This window comes from Passer montanus, unplaced genomic scaffold, assembly GCF_014805655.1.
Source record: "Passer montanus isolate IOZ18808 unplaced genomic scaffold, ASM1480565v1 scaffold20, whole genome shotgun sequence".
NCBI classification, from domain to species: domain Eukaryota; kingdom Metazoa; phylum Chordata; class Aves; order Passeriformes; family Passeridae; genus Passer; species Passer montanus.
In genome coordinates, this window is record NW_024366592.1 from 6,928,737 (window position 1) to 6,945,306 (window position 16,570).

Below are 16,570 nucleotides of genomic sequence, written 5' to 3' on the forward strand. Positions count from 1 at the left end.
TAAGCTCCATTCCATCAGTATATCATAGCGAAAGCCACATTATTCTTCTTTTGTTTTGACACTTCCTCGCCCTCCAGGCCTTTCCCCACCTGGGCTGCCCCCCTCTGGACACACTCTCATGTTCTGATGTCCTTCTTCTATTGAGACACCAAAACTGCCCCCAGGACTCGAGGTGGGGCTGCACTAGTGCAGAGCAGGGTGGGGCAATCCCCTCCCTCCATCCCTGTGCACCCCAGGACACAGGTGACCCCTCTGGCTGCCAGGGCACACTGACTGACACTGAACTTGCATCAAAACCCCAAGATCTCCCCATGCAGGACTGCTCTCCAGCCTCTTGTCCCTCAGCTTGTGTGTATAACCAGGACAGGCTCATCTCAGGGGGAGAGTAAAGCTCTTGCTTTTGTGCATTTCCATACAGTTGGTGATTGCCCAGCTCTCTGGTCTATCCAGATCTCTCTGTAAGACCTCTGTACCTGGGGGAGTTCACAGCTCTCCCCAGTCTAGTACAGCTGTCAAACTAACTTAATGTGCATTTGATTTCTGTCTTGATCACTTAAAAAACACAATGGAGAGCACTGGCTGTAAAGTTGAACCCTGGGGTCCCGCCAGTGACTGAGTGCCAGGCTGGTGTGACCCTGCTTACTGCAACTCTAGAGCATTTATCCAGAAGGATTCAGTTAAAGACTGGATCAAAAGCTTTGCTGAAATAAAAAAAAACCCACATTTTCTGACTTTCCTTAGTCTACTATGGATAAATTTGACTTGGTTAAGCAGGACTTTCCCCCATGAACTTGTGCTGGTTGTAATCAATGACTGTGTTGTCTCTTGAGTGTTTTTCAATAACTCCCAAAACAACTTTCTCCATAATTTTACCAGGCACTGCAATGAGACTGACAGGTCTGAAATCACCAGGGACTTCCTTCTTTCAAGGATGAAAACTGGGACAATATTTTCCAGCTTTCAGTTTAGTGGGACCTCTCCAGACTCTCAAGACCACTGAAAAATAAATGGAGTGAGGTCCCACAATGACATCTGCCACATCTTTCAGTATCCTGGGATGAATCCCACCAAGCCCCATGATTTATGCACATCCAGCTGTAGCAGCAAGCCTCAAACAAACTCAGTGTGGACTGATATTTTATCATCCCCCCCAACACTCATGGTTTTCCAACAGAATTCCAGACTTCCCAGGGCACACCGTTGTTGAAGGCAGAAGTGAAGAGGACATTAAATGTCTGCTTTGTCTATGTGGCTATTTTTGGGGTGACCAATCTCGTAAAGCCATGGCCCAATGCTATTTCTGATTCCCCTTTTGCTATGAACATATTTGTAAAAGTCCCTTTTATTGTCCTTCCCAGTGCTGGCCTGCTTGAACTCCAATTGAGCTTTGGCTGCACTAATTTTCTCCGTACCTTGGGGACAGAATCTCCTCCCATGTCCCCCAGCCCCCCACATGCTCCCTTTTCCTCCCCAAGTTCTAGAAGATCCCTGCTCAGCCAAGATGGTCTTCGGGCCTTCTTCCAACCCTTTGGAACTGCCTGAGGAGATGGCTTTGAGAAGGTGACCAGCATTCAGACTCCCCAGTACCTCCAAGAGCAGATTCCCAAGAGACTTTACTAACCAGCCTCTACTGCTCTTCACACATCCAGGATCCAAGTTTTGCTGACAGCTTCTCTTCTATCACCAGCTTTTGAAACTTAGCTCCTTCAAGGTCGCCGTGACCAAGACACAACTACCCGCCATCACTTTGCCCACAAGTTCCTCATAAACAACAAATCTAGGAGGACACCTTTCCTAGTTGACCGCCTGTGCCAGGAAGTTCTCTTCAACATACTCAGAAATCTCCTGGACCTGTTTGAGTCCTCTGTATGATATTCCCAGTTGATATGTGGGAAGATAAAATCACTCATAAGGATTGGTGACAGAGGTGAGCTGTATATCCAACACATAAATAAATGAATTGTCAATATTTCAATATTCCACTCTTTTAAGCACTGCATTGTGAAGCACTCAATCATGACTAAGGGTAGGTGTACTTCAAAATGCTTCTAAAGAAAGCAGATTATTGAAGATCAAAACGTGGGCAGGTTCACTGAGATCTTTGTTGCCCCCTTCCTTGTTTTCCTCTCTGTTGCAGTGTGGTAGCACAACCCAAGCACAGCTTCTAGGCTTTGCTCCAACCCAAACTGTACCCAGTAATTCAAAGTCACCAAACACCTACTGCATGAGTTACAGCTCTGGAAAATGTTTACATTTTAACTTGAACGTGCTCTCAATCTGCACCTGGGGGATTCTAAAGCGCCCAAAAAGCAAAACACACTTAAATCACAATTTTCACTGAATGACAATACCAACTTGATTTTAAAACTGACATTCTGAATGGCTCAAGAGAGACCAAAATATTTCAAAGCTGAAAAAAAACAAATAAGAAAAAACTTTACACTAATCCTCAAAAATTCATGTTAATTTTGATTTTTAACAAAGTTAGGTTAACATTTCTGTGTTCACTTCAGCCTCCTTGTTTTGCCTGGAATGAGAACCAAGAAAATATGCACAGTCTTCCCCTTTTTTGCCTGGCACTTTCAGCCTGAATAAACCAAGAGTTAGTACAAAACTAAGAAAGCTTACAGCCATTTTCAAGGCAGAAGCACAAGAAAATACACAGCAAATTAACTCCCCAAGTTTCATTTTTAGTATATGTATTATCAAGTGCATCTATAAGTAATTCTAAGTTTGCATTCTGTCTACAGTCTAAATATAAATATTTATTCCAGTATAATAGTTAAATCAAATCATAAGAACAATCTGCAAAGGAAAAGAATTTTTGCATTTCTGGAATCTTGCAAGACACTCTCTCACTTATTAAATTGTGTATGGTTTTAGAAGGTTCTTGGTAGGTTCATCACTCTGGCATTTTGTTTTTCTTCTTAGGAATCCCTAAGTTCCACTAAAGGAAGCAGAGCACTGTTTATGGCAGTGGAAGAATCATCTTCATGGGCCTGCATGTTACAATTGCTTTTGGTGAAAAGCTGTGTAGAAAGGAGACAATCAGAGAAGTGCCAAGGAAGAAAAAACTTCTTAGATTTTCCTTGATTATCCCCAAGGACACTTTTAAAAGCTAAATTAAAACTACATCTGGCCTGAGGGTATTTTATTATCAGAACCCATCTTGGTTATGTCCAGAAAACCCTGACGAGGTCAACAAGGTTGCACAGTCCATGGAAAGAAAAAATAAATTATTTATAATCAGAACCCATCTTGGTTATGTCCGAAAACCCTGACGTGGTCAACAAGGTTGCACAGTCCATGGAAAGAAAAAATAAATTGTTGACAGGAAGGAGGAAAAGGAAGAACTTACATCTTCAACAAATTTGACATTAATTACTAATCACAGTTCATTTTGTCCTGGACAGGTGTCCACATTACCAAAACCACAGCCGTTAACACATTTGTTGGCACCCTCAGAGAGGCCAAAGTCCAAAAAAGCATGGAAACTGGACAAACATCACAGCTCTGCAGGTGGTCCCTCAAAAAACCAAGGAAGATTATGACATTTACACTCTTGTTGTGTGTACTCCCAATGCAAGATAGGAGACATCCATTTCCACAGCTGCCAAGGCTGATCAAGCTTCACCTCACTAAATTCACCTTCTAAAAAATGCCCTAACCTCCCTCCTTTTCCTCTTCTACACATAAACACTTTTCAGAGCCTTAAATTTATTGCCTCACATTTACCTTCTGGTAAAAGGAAAAAAAAAACCAACCCAGCAATTTTCTGTAAAGGCAGAAAAAAGTATTAATTCTCACTAAAATTGTAACAAATGATGGTGAGGACTTGTGGACAAAATATGAACCAGAACAAAATCAGCAGAAACAATCTGCAAATGAAATTTACATCCATCTGTGTGTCAGTTTGACATCGTTCTCCAGCCTTCTGCAATTTTCCAGAACCCTTGCTTTCAAAATGGGATTACACTCACAAGCAACCCACAAACCCTTTTGATTTTGGCTCCCAACAGTATTTTTCCCCTTCTCCTGGAAGTAGTCAAGGAAGAAATGCATGATGAAGGATTCTGAGCAGATTTAATAGACCTGGAAAGCCGTTTGGCATCAACAGAGAGCCAGGGATGAACTCCTATAATGAAACTGAAACAAAAAATAATGAGTGGGAACAAACCATTGCTTCCTAAAAATAAGATGCACATCAGAGTCGATTCTTCACACTTACATGTCACAGTTTTGATCCTGTTTTGATTGTAGCAACTCAAATTGCCACAGGAATACCAAGAAATGAATTTAATTACAGATTTTAAATGGGGTCTGTGCTATCTAACACCTCTGCTGAAGTCAGTAGCAGCATTCCATTACTCTGTGCTTCTCCTTCTTGTCTGGAAAAAAGACTTAAGGCACATAAGGATATAATAGTCCTTGCCCTTAAATTAATTTCATCTTTGATTCTTTTTACTTTTCTCATCTATCCACTGCATAAAGCTTCCCTCCCTCCACCAAATTGATAATAAAATAATACATAGTCATGTTTATGCTGTTTTTAGAATAATTTCATTTTATTAATTTAATGAAAAAGATGCAAAAATAAGCTTAAAGGGAAATATGTATACAAAAAACTTCCACCCATATATAATTCAAGCAATCAAATAAAAAACCCTTGTGGAAAAGCCATCAACTTTTTATCCAAGAATGTCATTGATAACCGAATTAAAAAATGCCTGCATTAACACAGAAACCCAGCACTTTTACACAGGCGTGTGTGTGTGTGTGTGTAAATTAAATATATAGCCTGGAATTTATAATTTATCCCAGTTTGGTTATGGATAACTGCACTGGGGAAGCAGGAGAGGGAAGTTCGCCGGAGTGATTAAAGTGCACACATGAAAAAGAAGGGTATTTTCTCAGCTGCAGCTGTGTTTTAGGTGGAGAGCACACACAAGGCTCTCTTCACTTTTTTATTGGAATATTTAGGTGCGGGGGTAAAAGGAGGAAGTGGGATGGCTAAATGAATAGTGTGTTCTCACGGAGATTCAATCAAGGAATGGCAGCTCCAGACAATGAAGCCTCAGAAAGAGGCATAAAGGTTTACTAGTCCAAATGTTTGCACACGTGTACTTATGTCCCAAATTTAATCTGATAACCTGTCTTCAAGGTTTTCCAGTCCTTACAGCTGAAAATGTCCATTTAGTGACCTGTTCAGTTTAATAGCTACTCAAATGCCACGAAAACCTACTGATACTGAGAATGTTTCTTTCCTACCATCACGCTGGCTCTTGCAAAGATGAGAGACATCCTATGTGAAAATAGAATACCCAATATACAGAAGAAAAAATGCCAAATGCTTCTAAGTGTCCTATAGTACCATTAACTTACTCACAATTCCAACTTTTAGGTGAAACCAATACACTCACAGGCTGTTGTTTGCATACAAGTGGATTTAGCATTTCATTAAAAATACACTTTCATGCACACCTGACAAATATGCTGAATTTGCTGACTTCCTACCAGGAGTATGCTTGTCTTTCATCTTGTTGCTATTTGCTGTTTCCTGCATGGAATGAAGCTGTACACTCATGAGGGAAGCACATGGTGCTCCCTCTGTCCCAGCCACATTCGAGTGAGCTGGGTGAGTCACAGAGGAAGAGTTATTTTTTAATTCTATTTAAGCAGGTAACATTTTTTTCTCCAAAGAAAATCAACTATTTTTGACAAGGATTTTTTCCAAATTGCTTTATTCTGAAAGATGCCACTAAGGTAAATATAATCAAATAGAGAATGAATAAGATTCAGTAAGTTAGTGCCTGAAATTCTAATTTCTCTATAAATCCACAGAAGCCTTCCAGCTCCCCCCAGCACATACCTGAAGGGACCACCTCTGGTAGGTGGTGAAGGGTTTAGCTTTGCTCTTGGAGTAGAAAATAATCCAATGTGAATACGCACTTCAGAATTTTAAATAATTACTTCCATGTTTTTTAACCTCTTGATTTGGGAGGGTGTCAATATTTTGAGGAGAGGAACTGAGAAAATCCTGCATGTGTCTCTCCACCTTCCCCTCAATCCCAAGAAATGTTTTTCAAGCCTCTCAGCCATATTCTAAAACCTATTTGCACAGAGAACTCCACTGAGCCCCAGTGAGTCAAACTTGACTAAGGGAATTACGACTTGGCTCTTTGTTAATTAGCTTTGTTCATTAGCCTTACTTACTGCAGAAGGATTTCTATTTCAGACATTTGAAAATCATTGAGTGTGTTCTGTGGTTCATTAGGCACAAGATAATATAACCCAAAGGAATAACTGAATTATAATTCACACTGAGAAGCTTGAGAGTTGCATTTGATTCCAGAAAAACAATGGCAACTCAGCAAGCTCACTCAGCAGACAACTTGAGTTTATACAATGTGTTGAAAGACTTGTGGACTCAGTATTTTTGCCTAATATGTTTTATGTATGAAACAATATTCCATCTCTATTTTAATAATGCTTTGTATTGTAATAATATAATATTCCCAATCTATTTTTTCATCTTCCCATAGACCAACAAGAAGCTCAGAAAGAAACAGGAATTCTCCTCCTTGCTTTCTCTCTCAGAAGTTTACAGGAGTAAAAGAATACAGCAAATGCTTATGAGCCATACGTTTCTTTTTATTCATGTATATTCTGCTCTTGCAGGGTCTGGCTCTCCCACAGCATACAGGAATAAATGTATTTTCTCCCGAGGCAGTTTGGCTGTCAGTGCCTTTATGAGACTGGCCACCTCATGGAACACCTGCTGTCACCCAGGCAATATACACTGCACACATATCACAAAATGCCATGAATTATTATGAGATACCCTGTAAGAAGTCCATTATCAGCTGTAAGAAACAGTGTGGTGAGGCCAGCAGGAAGAGCACCTGTGAACTTCATGTATTGCACTATCCAATGATCACTTTATCAAACAGACCTGGGGAAAGCCCTAAATGTTCATGCTATATGGCAAAGACCTGATTTAAAATTATAAACTACCACAGAGGCAGGAAATAGATAAAAATGGCACCTTTTTTTTACTTTCTAACACTGAATGCCTTGATGGGGTGGAGAAAACAACCTCAAACCTATTAGAATGCTTTCACCATAAAACAGAGGGACTACTCAATTAAGCTTTTTGCAGGCTTGTGTCTCCTCTCCTACAGCTTGGAGCTGGCCCAAAAGCTACACAGTTTAGATGGGGCAAAACCAGAGACAAACAAAAAGTAACAGGAGAGCTCCTCCACTGCAGATAGGAAGTCCTCAGTGGAGGAAGGCCTCCACTGGCCTCCTTTCAGAACCCTCACTTGGAAAATTTTGTTATTCCAAAGAGAAAAGCCACCCAGATGTCCAGTTCAGAACCAGAGCAGTTAAACAGTGACATGCCTTAGCTGGCCTAAGTAAGCCAATTATCATTTGGCACTCTGAAGTTTGAGTACTCTGGACAGCCTTGCCTATATTTAGAGCAGGAGGATGTGTGTGTTCATGGCACGTGATGCAGAAAAAAATCATATAAACCCAAAACTCAGCAGTGACTTTGGGACAGCCACGTAACAACAAGAACCCATCTGCAGCCAAAAACTCTTCCACAAGATCCTCCTCCTAAATACAGCCCCAAGGTGAGTCTCTGGCCCAAAAACTTGAGCAGTAGCTGGTGTGAGAACTTCTGATTTCACATCTCAGCATTTTTTCCAATAGAATTTGCAAGCACAGGCGTGCTGATCCATGCTAAATGTAGTCACTACATGAGAATTTCCAGCAACCAAGGGGGCAGTAAGGACTCTTCCACAAGGCAACAAGTGAGGACTCTGAAAAGAGAGTCTTTGAGGGAATTGTGTACCCTCTGGTGCTGCAGTGCTGTGAACTACAGGTGTTCATGTGTTTGGGAGAGACGCCAGCACTTTTTCCAGCAAAGAAATGAAATTCTTTTGTATATTGACTCTTCTGTTTTCCTTTTTCAAAGGAAATCAGATGCATAAAGTCTGTCTCCAAAAGGGAGGTACCACAGGGTCTGAACTCACCAGTTTAATCAATATGATTTACAGCAAAACCAGTCTATTTTCTCCAAGTTAAGAATACACTCAGTATTCTTAAATTTAAAAAATAATTAACGTCAAGATACTAAATCAGACAAAACTTTTCCCTTACTCCTGTAACACTATCATTATATAAATTGTATGTTTTTTGTGCTGTTACAGTGTGTAAAAACATCATGTGTATAATGAAAATAATATTTTGTTGTTGTTTTTAGACTGGCACAGTTAGTGAAAGTTGTCCCACAAGCTAAGAAGCTCTTTTTTTTTGCAAGGTCTTTTGCAATTAAATAAAAATAAAAATTGGTCTTTTAGAAACTACCATGGTGACCTCTCCTGGTAGAAAAATATATGGCCTCTAACCATAAAAACAGATTAATCCTCAAAGGAGGTACACCTGGCTGATTTCATGGTTTATTTTTTCATTCTATATCCTAAAAGATCTAGATGCCATTTACAAATCAAAACAAACTGACACACAAACTACTTAGATCATCAAGAAAACATTATGGCCTCTTCCTGTAGAGGCAAAAGCCTAATCAAGAGGCTTTGGCAATTTTTAGAAACACTTTTTCAACAGAATAATCAGAGAACCAGATAAAATTATAATGGTATTATTAGAGAATTAGAACTTGAGACAAAAATGGGAGGAAAAAAATATTACCTAAACCTGGGGCAACAGGGAATGAAACTCAGCTGTAACTCAGGATCCTCTTGAATGTTGCAAATACTTTATTCACAACTCTGCCTTGTTCCACTGCACTTGTTTCCCCACACACTGTGCAAGAACTTTTCAATGCATCAGATCCTCAGTACTGCTGGATAGCCCAGTGAGAAATCTTCCTCTGGTACAGATACAGGACCAAGCAAGGCTGGGGAAGCTACAGGCTCATTTTCATAACACACTACAGGCACAATCTGAACAAAAACCAATGCCACATTCATTTAAGCTTCGTACATTGTTAAATAGCATGCACATTGTCATTGTGATCCATTTCTAACAGTATTGGAAACGCTGGGCTTCTCTCAGCAAGTATAAAAGATTCAGAAAAAGCTGTGTTCATCACCCATTCTGTTGGTGTTTACCAATACAAGCCATTGTGCCAATGCCACTGTCACTCCCCTCAAATGCTGCCTACAAAATACTCAGCAGAGGGAAAGAAACCCAGTCAGGAATTAATAAATCTCATACAATGTGTATACATGAAAAAAATTAAACTGGACTACATCAGACAGAGCTGGGAAGAACTCTTGCAAGAGTGACAGGGAACACACAAAATATTTTACAGCTTGAGAACAAAAACATCCTTCAAACAACAACATTTCAAGTTCAATACAAGCAATTTCACCAATCCTGCTATAGTGAAAGTAAACTGATTTTACCACAGTGACAGAGATTTACATGTTGTCTTCTGTTTGTAAGTACAAAGAACAGACATTTCCTTTGAGCCCAAGCAAGAGCATCAAATAAAATAACTACAGCAGAGGGGAGGCCCAGCATCAGCCTGCACCTGAACCTGTGGCTATGCAATGTTTTCAGTCATCTCAAAGACAAGAGATTGGCCTTCACACTGAAACACAGGGCTAAAAATCACCTTCCTTTCCTCCAGAATTCACTTGAATTGTCAGAGACTTGAGAACATATGCTTAGGAAATGAGGGGAGAGTAAACATTTGGGGCTTATTTTACTCTGAGTTCCAGCAACTGCTTCTTCAATCCCCTTTTTCTATTCTAGCTACAAACACTCTGATATTCCCTCCATGGTATGTTCACAGAGCTTGTCTGAATCAGTTTCACACTGGACAATAAATTCCCTTAAGCCATCCAGACCTCTTAAGAACATTAACAAAACGACATCTCTGAAACACCAGGCTCTGGTGTCTTAGGACACATCTAGTACTACAGCTGTTACCAATGTCTCATCTCTACTCCAGTGACTCATATTATCCAAAATTGTACTTGGCACACCATCTCATCCTCTCTATGAAAACCCAAAAGCATTTCCATGTCTTCAAGTACCAAGTATTATCCCTCTTGTCAGGCCTTAGCAACTTGCAACAGGACATTTTTGACGTTGATCCTTCCCAATTGTTAATCTACCGGAATATAATGAAAAGCAGTTTTCTCACAAGTGGGGAAATACCACAAGCATCACATGCCAGTATTTATTGCTGCTGAGGGCTATACAAAGAATTACAGGGTCCTTCACTAACAAGAAAAACAAACCAATTGCACTTTGAACTTGATCCACTAGATCCTCTGGCCCAATTTTGATTTTCACCACACTGGCAGTGTCCTCTGTTCCCAGTTTCAAGAGAGCAGGCAGAATGCACTTGGAGAGATAAAACTCTAGTTTTATGAACAGTCAGCTGTGATATGAAGTAGATGAGAGTAATGATTCTCCCAGGAGTAAAGAGAACAGCAATCTCCACACTTCTGTGAGGTGAACACTTTCCTGGCTCAGAAGGGACAGCCAGTTGGGAATTCCTTCAGGTAAAGGTGGGAAGATGTGCTCCAAGCAGGAGTCCAACCATTTAACTCCTGGCAACAAGAAGTCTCCCAACTCTGAGAAAAAGAACTGATTTAATTAGCTCTAAAAACTATCTTCTGTAATTGAAGTGAATTTATTTCAGACCAAACCAAGTTTTAAGACAGACGTGTTCTAGGCAAGTGACTCTACAGTAGCCAGAACAGCTACTCTGTGTACTGGACAAATCTTCTGTAATTAAATTTATTGAATGTTGAATTTGAATTTATTTCAGACCAAACCAAGTTTGGTGAATTTATTTCAGACCAAACCAAGTTTTAAGACAGACGTGTTCTAGGCAAGTGACTCTACAGTAGCCAGAACAGCTACTCTGTGTACTGGACATTTCTAGGAAGGAAACTAAAGAAACAGCAGGAGTAAAAACTCCAGAGAGGCATCCCCCAGGGTAAGGCTGTGACACAAGGAGGCCAAGAAATTGTTTCATTGACTGAGCATTATTCATTTGGCATGATTCCTAGCATGGCAGTGCTATGTGGGCACTCTGAGAGCCTCACATCTGTCTCCATCTCATTACTCTTTGTCCAAAAATGCATCTGGACATGCACATTCCATCTGCACAGAAACAATCAGCTGAGCCAGGATCACTGCTCCCAGCAGTGCCCGTGCTGACCTGCAATCACCACATCTCAGGGAACAGGAGAGGACCACACATGATTGGCAGAACACTGCACTTTGCTTGACACTGAATTGTGGCTTAAAGGCCAAGCAACATTTGCTACAGGATTAACTTTAATCAAGACCTCAGAATAACTCTGGGATCTAATGATGCCTCAGTCAACTGCACGCAAAACCTGCACATGCTAATGTAGCCTAAGCCATAGGAAAACAAAGAAGTAACTGATTTTTATTTTCAAACCAGATGGAAAACCAAATTCTCTCACATCAAAATTCACCATCTGGCAAAAGGAAACTACAATAAGAATACTGATATCATCACACACTGAGATCAGAGGATTTGAGTGGCTAAAATACAGATTTTGCAAGGAACAGTTTGAAAGTTATTTATTCCATTTTTATCAAGGATGTTTAATCTCCATTTTGCACTCCCTAAAGGTGAATAGAGGCAGGGGGGAATAGAGGAGGGACATTGTCTAGTGTCCTCATGCAAGTTATTTGTACTTTTGATTCCCACCAAGCAAGCACCAACTTCAAATCCAAATCACTGGTGACAGCAGTGTGATAGGAGCTCTTCCTTCCTGTTCTGCAGAGTAGCAAACCAGGCTGACAGAAATCACCTGCCTCTGAAAAGCCATGTTCTTGGCCAAATTTTTACCATAAGAATTAGAAAATACCCAGTTTAAAAATTCATTTCTACAGAATATCCTGTTCCTTGCTGCCTAAGACTGATGAACACCAGTAGTCCACTATAAGAGATGTACTTTGGGAAAAGCAAGTTCATAAAAACTGGTGATCTAACAAGTGTCCTCATAGTTCAAGGATCTAGAAAATAATAATCCCCCTTAAACTGTAACCTTTCTTTAATGAAAGCAGGCACTCTTTTAAATGTCCTGCTAGCATGCTCTGCATGAGAATTTTTAAATTATTTCCCTTGCTTGCCAAAAGCAATTCAGGTTTAGTCAAACTGATCAACCCTTCCCCAAAGAAGTTCACTTACCATCCAGAAAAGGGTTCCAATGGCAAACTCAGAATAGTGCTCTATAGTAGACAGTACACTGAATATTAAACAAATCAGCACCAGGAGAAATCTGTAAAAAGAAAACAGTGTTTAGTGACTTGTCAAGTTGAACTGTAAATCTAGATCTAGTTTTTTCTCTCTCATTCACATAACTTTTTTATCACAAATACCTTGTGCTTAATCAGTCAATTCTTCCTACTCAAATGAGTATCATCATTTTGTATTCATTCAGCTTTCAGAAACATGGCATAAAAATGACAGGAAGGCTGAACACAGTAAATCAATAGGTAGAGGACATTGTCAAATATATTTCTCAAGGAAGGTTGTCATAGTGAATGTTTCATGTTTCACTGATTGCTTACCACTTTAACAGAGACACAAACTACACTCAGTGGGTTTTGGTAGTTTCACATGAAAATTACAGGCGGAAAAGCTTATCAGGAAGGGAAAAACTCTTGTACAACCTAGAGACTGTGACAAGATTAATTCCTTTGGAGTTTTTCCATGGTCCCAGTGGACACTTTCATCAGTGTTCCACAAGAAGAGATGAAATGCATCTCATCAAGTCCACAGCTGACACAAGCCCAGGAGTTTGGTCACTAAGCTTGAGGGCAGAGCCCCTGGTTAGCGGTGCCTGCACAGGCTACAGAGCAGACACAGAGGAATCTTGACAGGAACAAACCTTAAATCCTACACAAAGCATGGGAAAGAAGACTAAAACATGTCCCCTTGATCTCCCTTTCCCTAATTCCCAGCTCCTGTGCCTCCCTCCCTCACGCATTCCCAAGCAGCAAAGAGGGGTAGGGGATGCAGGGCTGTGGTCAGACTATGACACTTTGTCTCTGCCCCTTCTCCTTCCTCCTCCTCCTTCTCCTCACACTGCTCCCCTGCTGCACTGTGGGCCCTTCCAGGAGCTGCAGTCCTTCAAGATAAACCTTCCCCAGGGAATTTCTGCTCCGGGACCTGCAGCACCTTGTACCCCTTCTCCTGCTTCTCTTACCTTCATGCTCAGAGGTTGTTTCACACTCTTACTTTTCCCTCTCTTCTCACAGCCCATGCTGTGCTTCTGGCCTTTCCCCAGGAGCATCTCCACCTGAGGCTTGGGGGCTCAGCAGTCATGTATACACAAAGATATGAAGGAGCACATGATACAGAATCCCAGAATCCTTTAGCTTGGAAAAGGCCTCAAAGATCATTAAGTCAAAACATCAACCTCACAATCCCAGGTATGCCACAAAACCCCGAGTGCCCCATCTACATATTTTTCAAGTACTTCCAAGGATGGTGATTCTACCACTTCCCTGGGCAGCCTGTTCCACTTATTTACTCACAGATGCACTTCATATGTATAGATCTGTATGTCCAGAGAAACAAAGTTCTCACAACACAGATACAGGATAGAAAATCTACTGCAAATAACTGCTTGGATATGGAAAACCCCCAAAAAATGTCTGCCTTGTTACCTCAGAGTGTAGGCTGAACCAATATTCTTTATGCAGCACATTCAAACCATGACTAGAACCAGGGAAAATGGGACAATATTGATATCTATGGAGCCCTTCAGCTTTCCTTTTTCTCTTTCTAGAGTGCCTCAGAATTTTAGACTGCCTTAGGAACCCCAGGAACACTGAACAGGTGATAATAAACACTGAAAACAATTCTTTGATATGCTTGGTCTGATCATTCACACACTGCAAGGTAATTGCAAGTGTTTGCTAACACAGGCAAGGAGAGACAATTGTTTCTCAGCTGCCACACAGACAACAGCTGACCTCTTCAAGCCTAAAGTGAATTTGAAGTTATAAAAACAAAAGGTTCTGCTTCCTTTTATCTGGCTCTGGAAGGACTCTGACACTATCTAATTACAAGTGGAGATTTTAGAATTAGGGTCACCATTAATAGAGAGATTTCCTAAGTAGTGGTTAGAACTTGACATGTACAATTGTCTCTGAATCAAGTTTTCATTTCTCCAATATTTACCTATCCTGAGACATGATATAAGAGAAAAGGGATCTAGATAATACATCTTAGTCAAGGACAACAGCACCTTCAGCTCAGGACAGATCTCAGCCATGCTCTCATGGTTTATGAGTTTCACAACCCTTCACTCAGCCCTGCTACTCCTTTTTCTTCAACATGCACAAGTTGCCAGACATATTATTCAACAGTTTCATCCCCAAATATTTATCTCTGAAAGCAGTGCTGTGTTACAAGGGGTACAGAGATCTGTCCAAGGCATAATAAAACCTGAGCTGCTGCACTGCCCAAAAAGACAAACCAGCAGAGGGGACAGAACCCAGCATTCCTGGAGAATGATGCTCCAAGAAAGGAAGTCAGAGCAAAGCCTTGAGGACAGATACTGAAATACAAGCCAGCCTTTGGCAAATGGAAAAGAACAAGTTAATAAGGGGTTCAAAGCATAAGGGTATTGCTAGTGTCCAACACCAGAAGAGTCCAGGCTTGGAAAACTGCAGAACTTCAGCCTTTTCTTAACACAGCACCACTGCCTTCCATGTAAAAGTAAGGTAAGCAGGGTCAAAATAACCTCTTTTTCTTATACATTTAATATGAGATCAGTACTGAGTACCCCACTCCACTGGATGCTGTGATCCACCAGGGAGCTTCTTTATCCAGACACCTTTTACTTCAATCAGCAATCCCAGTGATGGGTACATGGAGAAAGACACAAAAAGGTGAACAGACTTATCCACACATCAGGACTGTGTTGAAGGCCCACAGAACACTCCCGCAGCTCAGACTATCCTTCAGTCAATGGTGAAGGGAACATTTTAACTTGGCTTGTCCCTGAAACCAGCACATCAAATAACTCCAGCAGAAATGTACAGACAGTCACTTCCTCTGAGTACACTCTTAATTTTGTCCAGATCCCTACCATTTCAATTCTATTCTTTCAAAATACCTTTAACTTCTTTCACTGCACTCACTAGTAATACATAAAAATCCACATAGAATTCACAGTCTAAATATTTTCTACCAAGACCTTGAGGATGAGAGTGTACTTTACACATTTTCCACTCTAAGAGAAGCAAAGATAAAAACCAGTATTGTTACATACCCTGTAGATATTATCACAACATCTTGAACCATAACTCCTTTTAGGCTTCAGAGCATTGTTACATACCCAGTATTGTTACATACACAGTATTGTTACATACCCTGTAGATATTATCACAACATCTTGAACCATAACTCCTTTTAGGCTTCAGAAAAACCAATTAAAAAGAGATTTACAAAAAAAAAAAAAAAAAAAAAAAAAAAAAGAGGAGAAAAAATTATACAGAGACAAGCTGTAGATGCATTAGGATGTAAAAGAGAGGACAATTGGCACCTCTTTTTTACTAAGGGACCCCAAGCTGCCAACACAGCCTGCAGGTCTTGTAACTTCGAGCTTATTGTTGCTTCTCTCCTGGTTTTATGTACTGAGATTCTATCTTTTTTGTTTTTGTTTTTGTTTTTTTTTCCTCACATTTCCAAATCACACACTAAACCATTCAAAGGACCCTTTAAATTCACTTAATTTATGGCACTATATCCTCTGGCCAGTGAGTGTCACTCCTTCCCAATGAATAGCAAGGGCAGCTCACATGAGCTGAGTACCAATTCAGTTGCAGTGGGGACAAAGTCAAAGACAAGCACAGATTAACAATTTAGCAAGGGCATCAAGAACAGCAACAACCACAAAAGAACAAAAATGAAATACACAAAACCCCCAATCAACCAACCAAAACAAAAAGGACCCCAAACATTAAAAGAACACCCCAAAAACAAAAAGAAAAGCCTGCTGTGGGCAGGCTGTCATCTCCATGGGGACACAGGAACCTGAAGTGAGAGGGAATGGAAGAACATAATTACTAATCTGAAACCAACATGGAAGTAGATCTCCCTGTCCTCTACTGGAATTGCTGAGAAACTGCATTTGAGACAGGTGAGGGCCAGTTTCTGGCCAGTATTTTCAGCCAGAGGTAGATAGACTTAAGAAGGTAAAAATAACAGGAGTGTGTCAAGGTAGATACAAAACCAAATACAAGACCAAAATGGTTCTTGTCCAGGCAGTGATCTCACAGTACATGAGCACACAACACAGGCAGCAGTTCATGGATGGACACACCCTCAGTGTGAAGAAGCTGGGACTGCTTTCCCCTTGGATTTGTATGTCTGGAGGAAGAGGCAGGACAGGGCTGGAGCTGAGAGCCTTGAGGTGCCATACAGAACCCCTGGTTTACACAGAGCCCCACAGCCAGGGTTTAGCCTGTGTTTAACCTGTGATGTTCCTGTGAGCACTTGCAGCAGTTCATGCTCAGTGCTCACCACAGGCTC

At 40.7% G+C, this 16,570-nt stretch overlaps 1 protein-coding gene across 3 annotated transcripts in view; it reads right to left on the reverse strand.

The window, feature by feature from the left end:
* Positions 1-16,570, reverse strand: part of LOC120501714 (potassium voltage-gated channel subfamily KQT member 1-like) — a 415,370-nt gene that overhangs the window by 384,590 nt on the left and 14,210 nt on the right. For all 3 annotated transcript variants that reach the window (XM_039708327.1, XM_039708326.1, XM_039708328.1), the window contains exon 3: positions 12,212-12,302. In XM_039708327.1, coding sequence (XP_039564261.1) covers positions 12,212-12,302 — 91 coding nt within the window. The remainder of the gene's footprint in view (positions 1-12,211; positions 12,303-16,570) is intronic.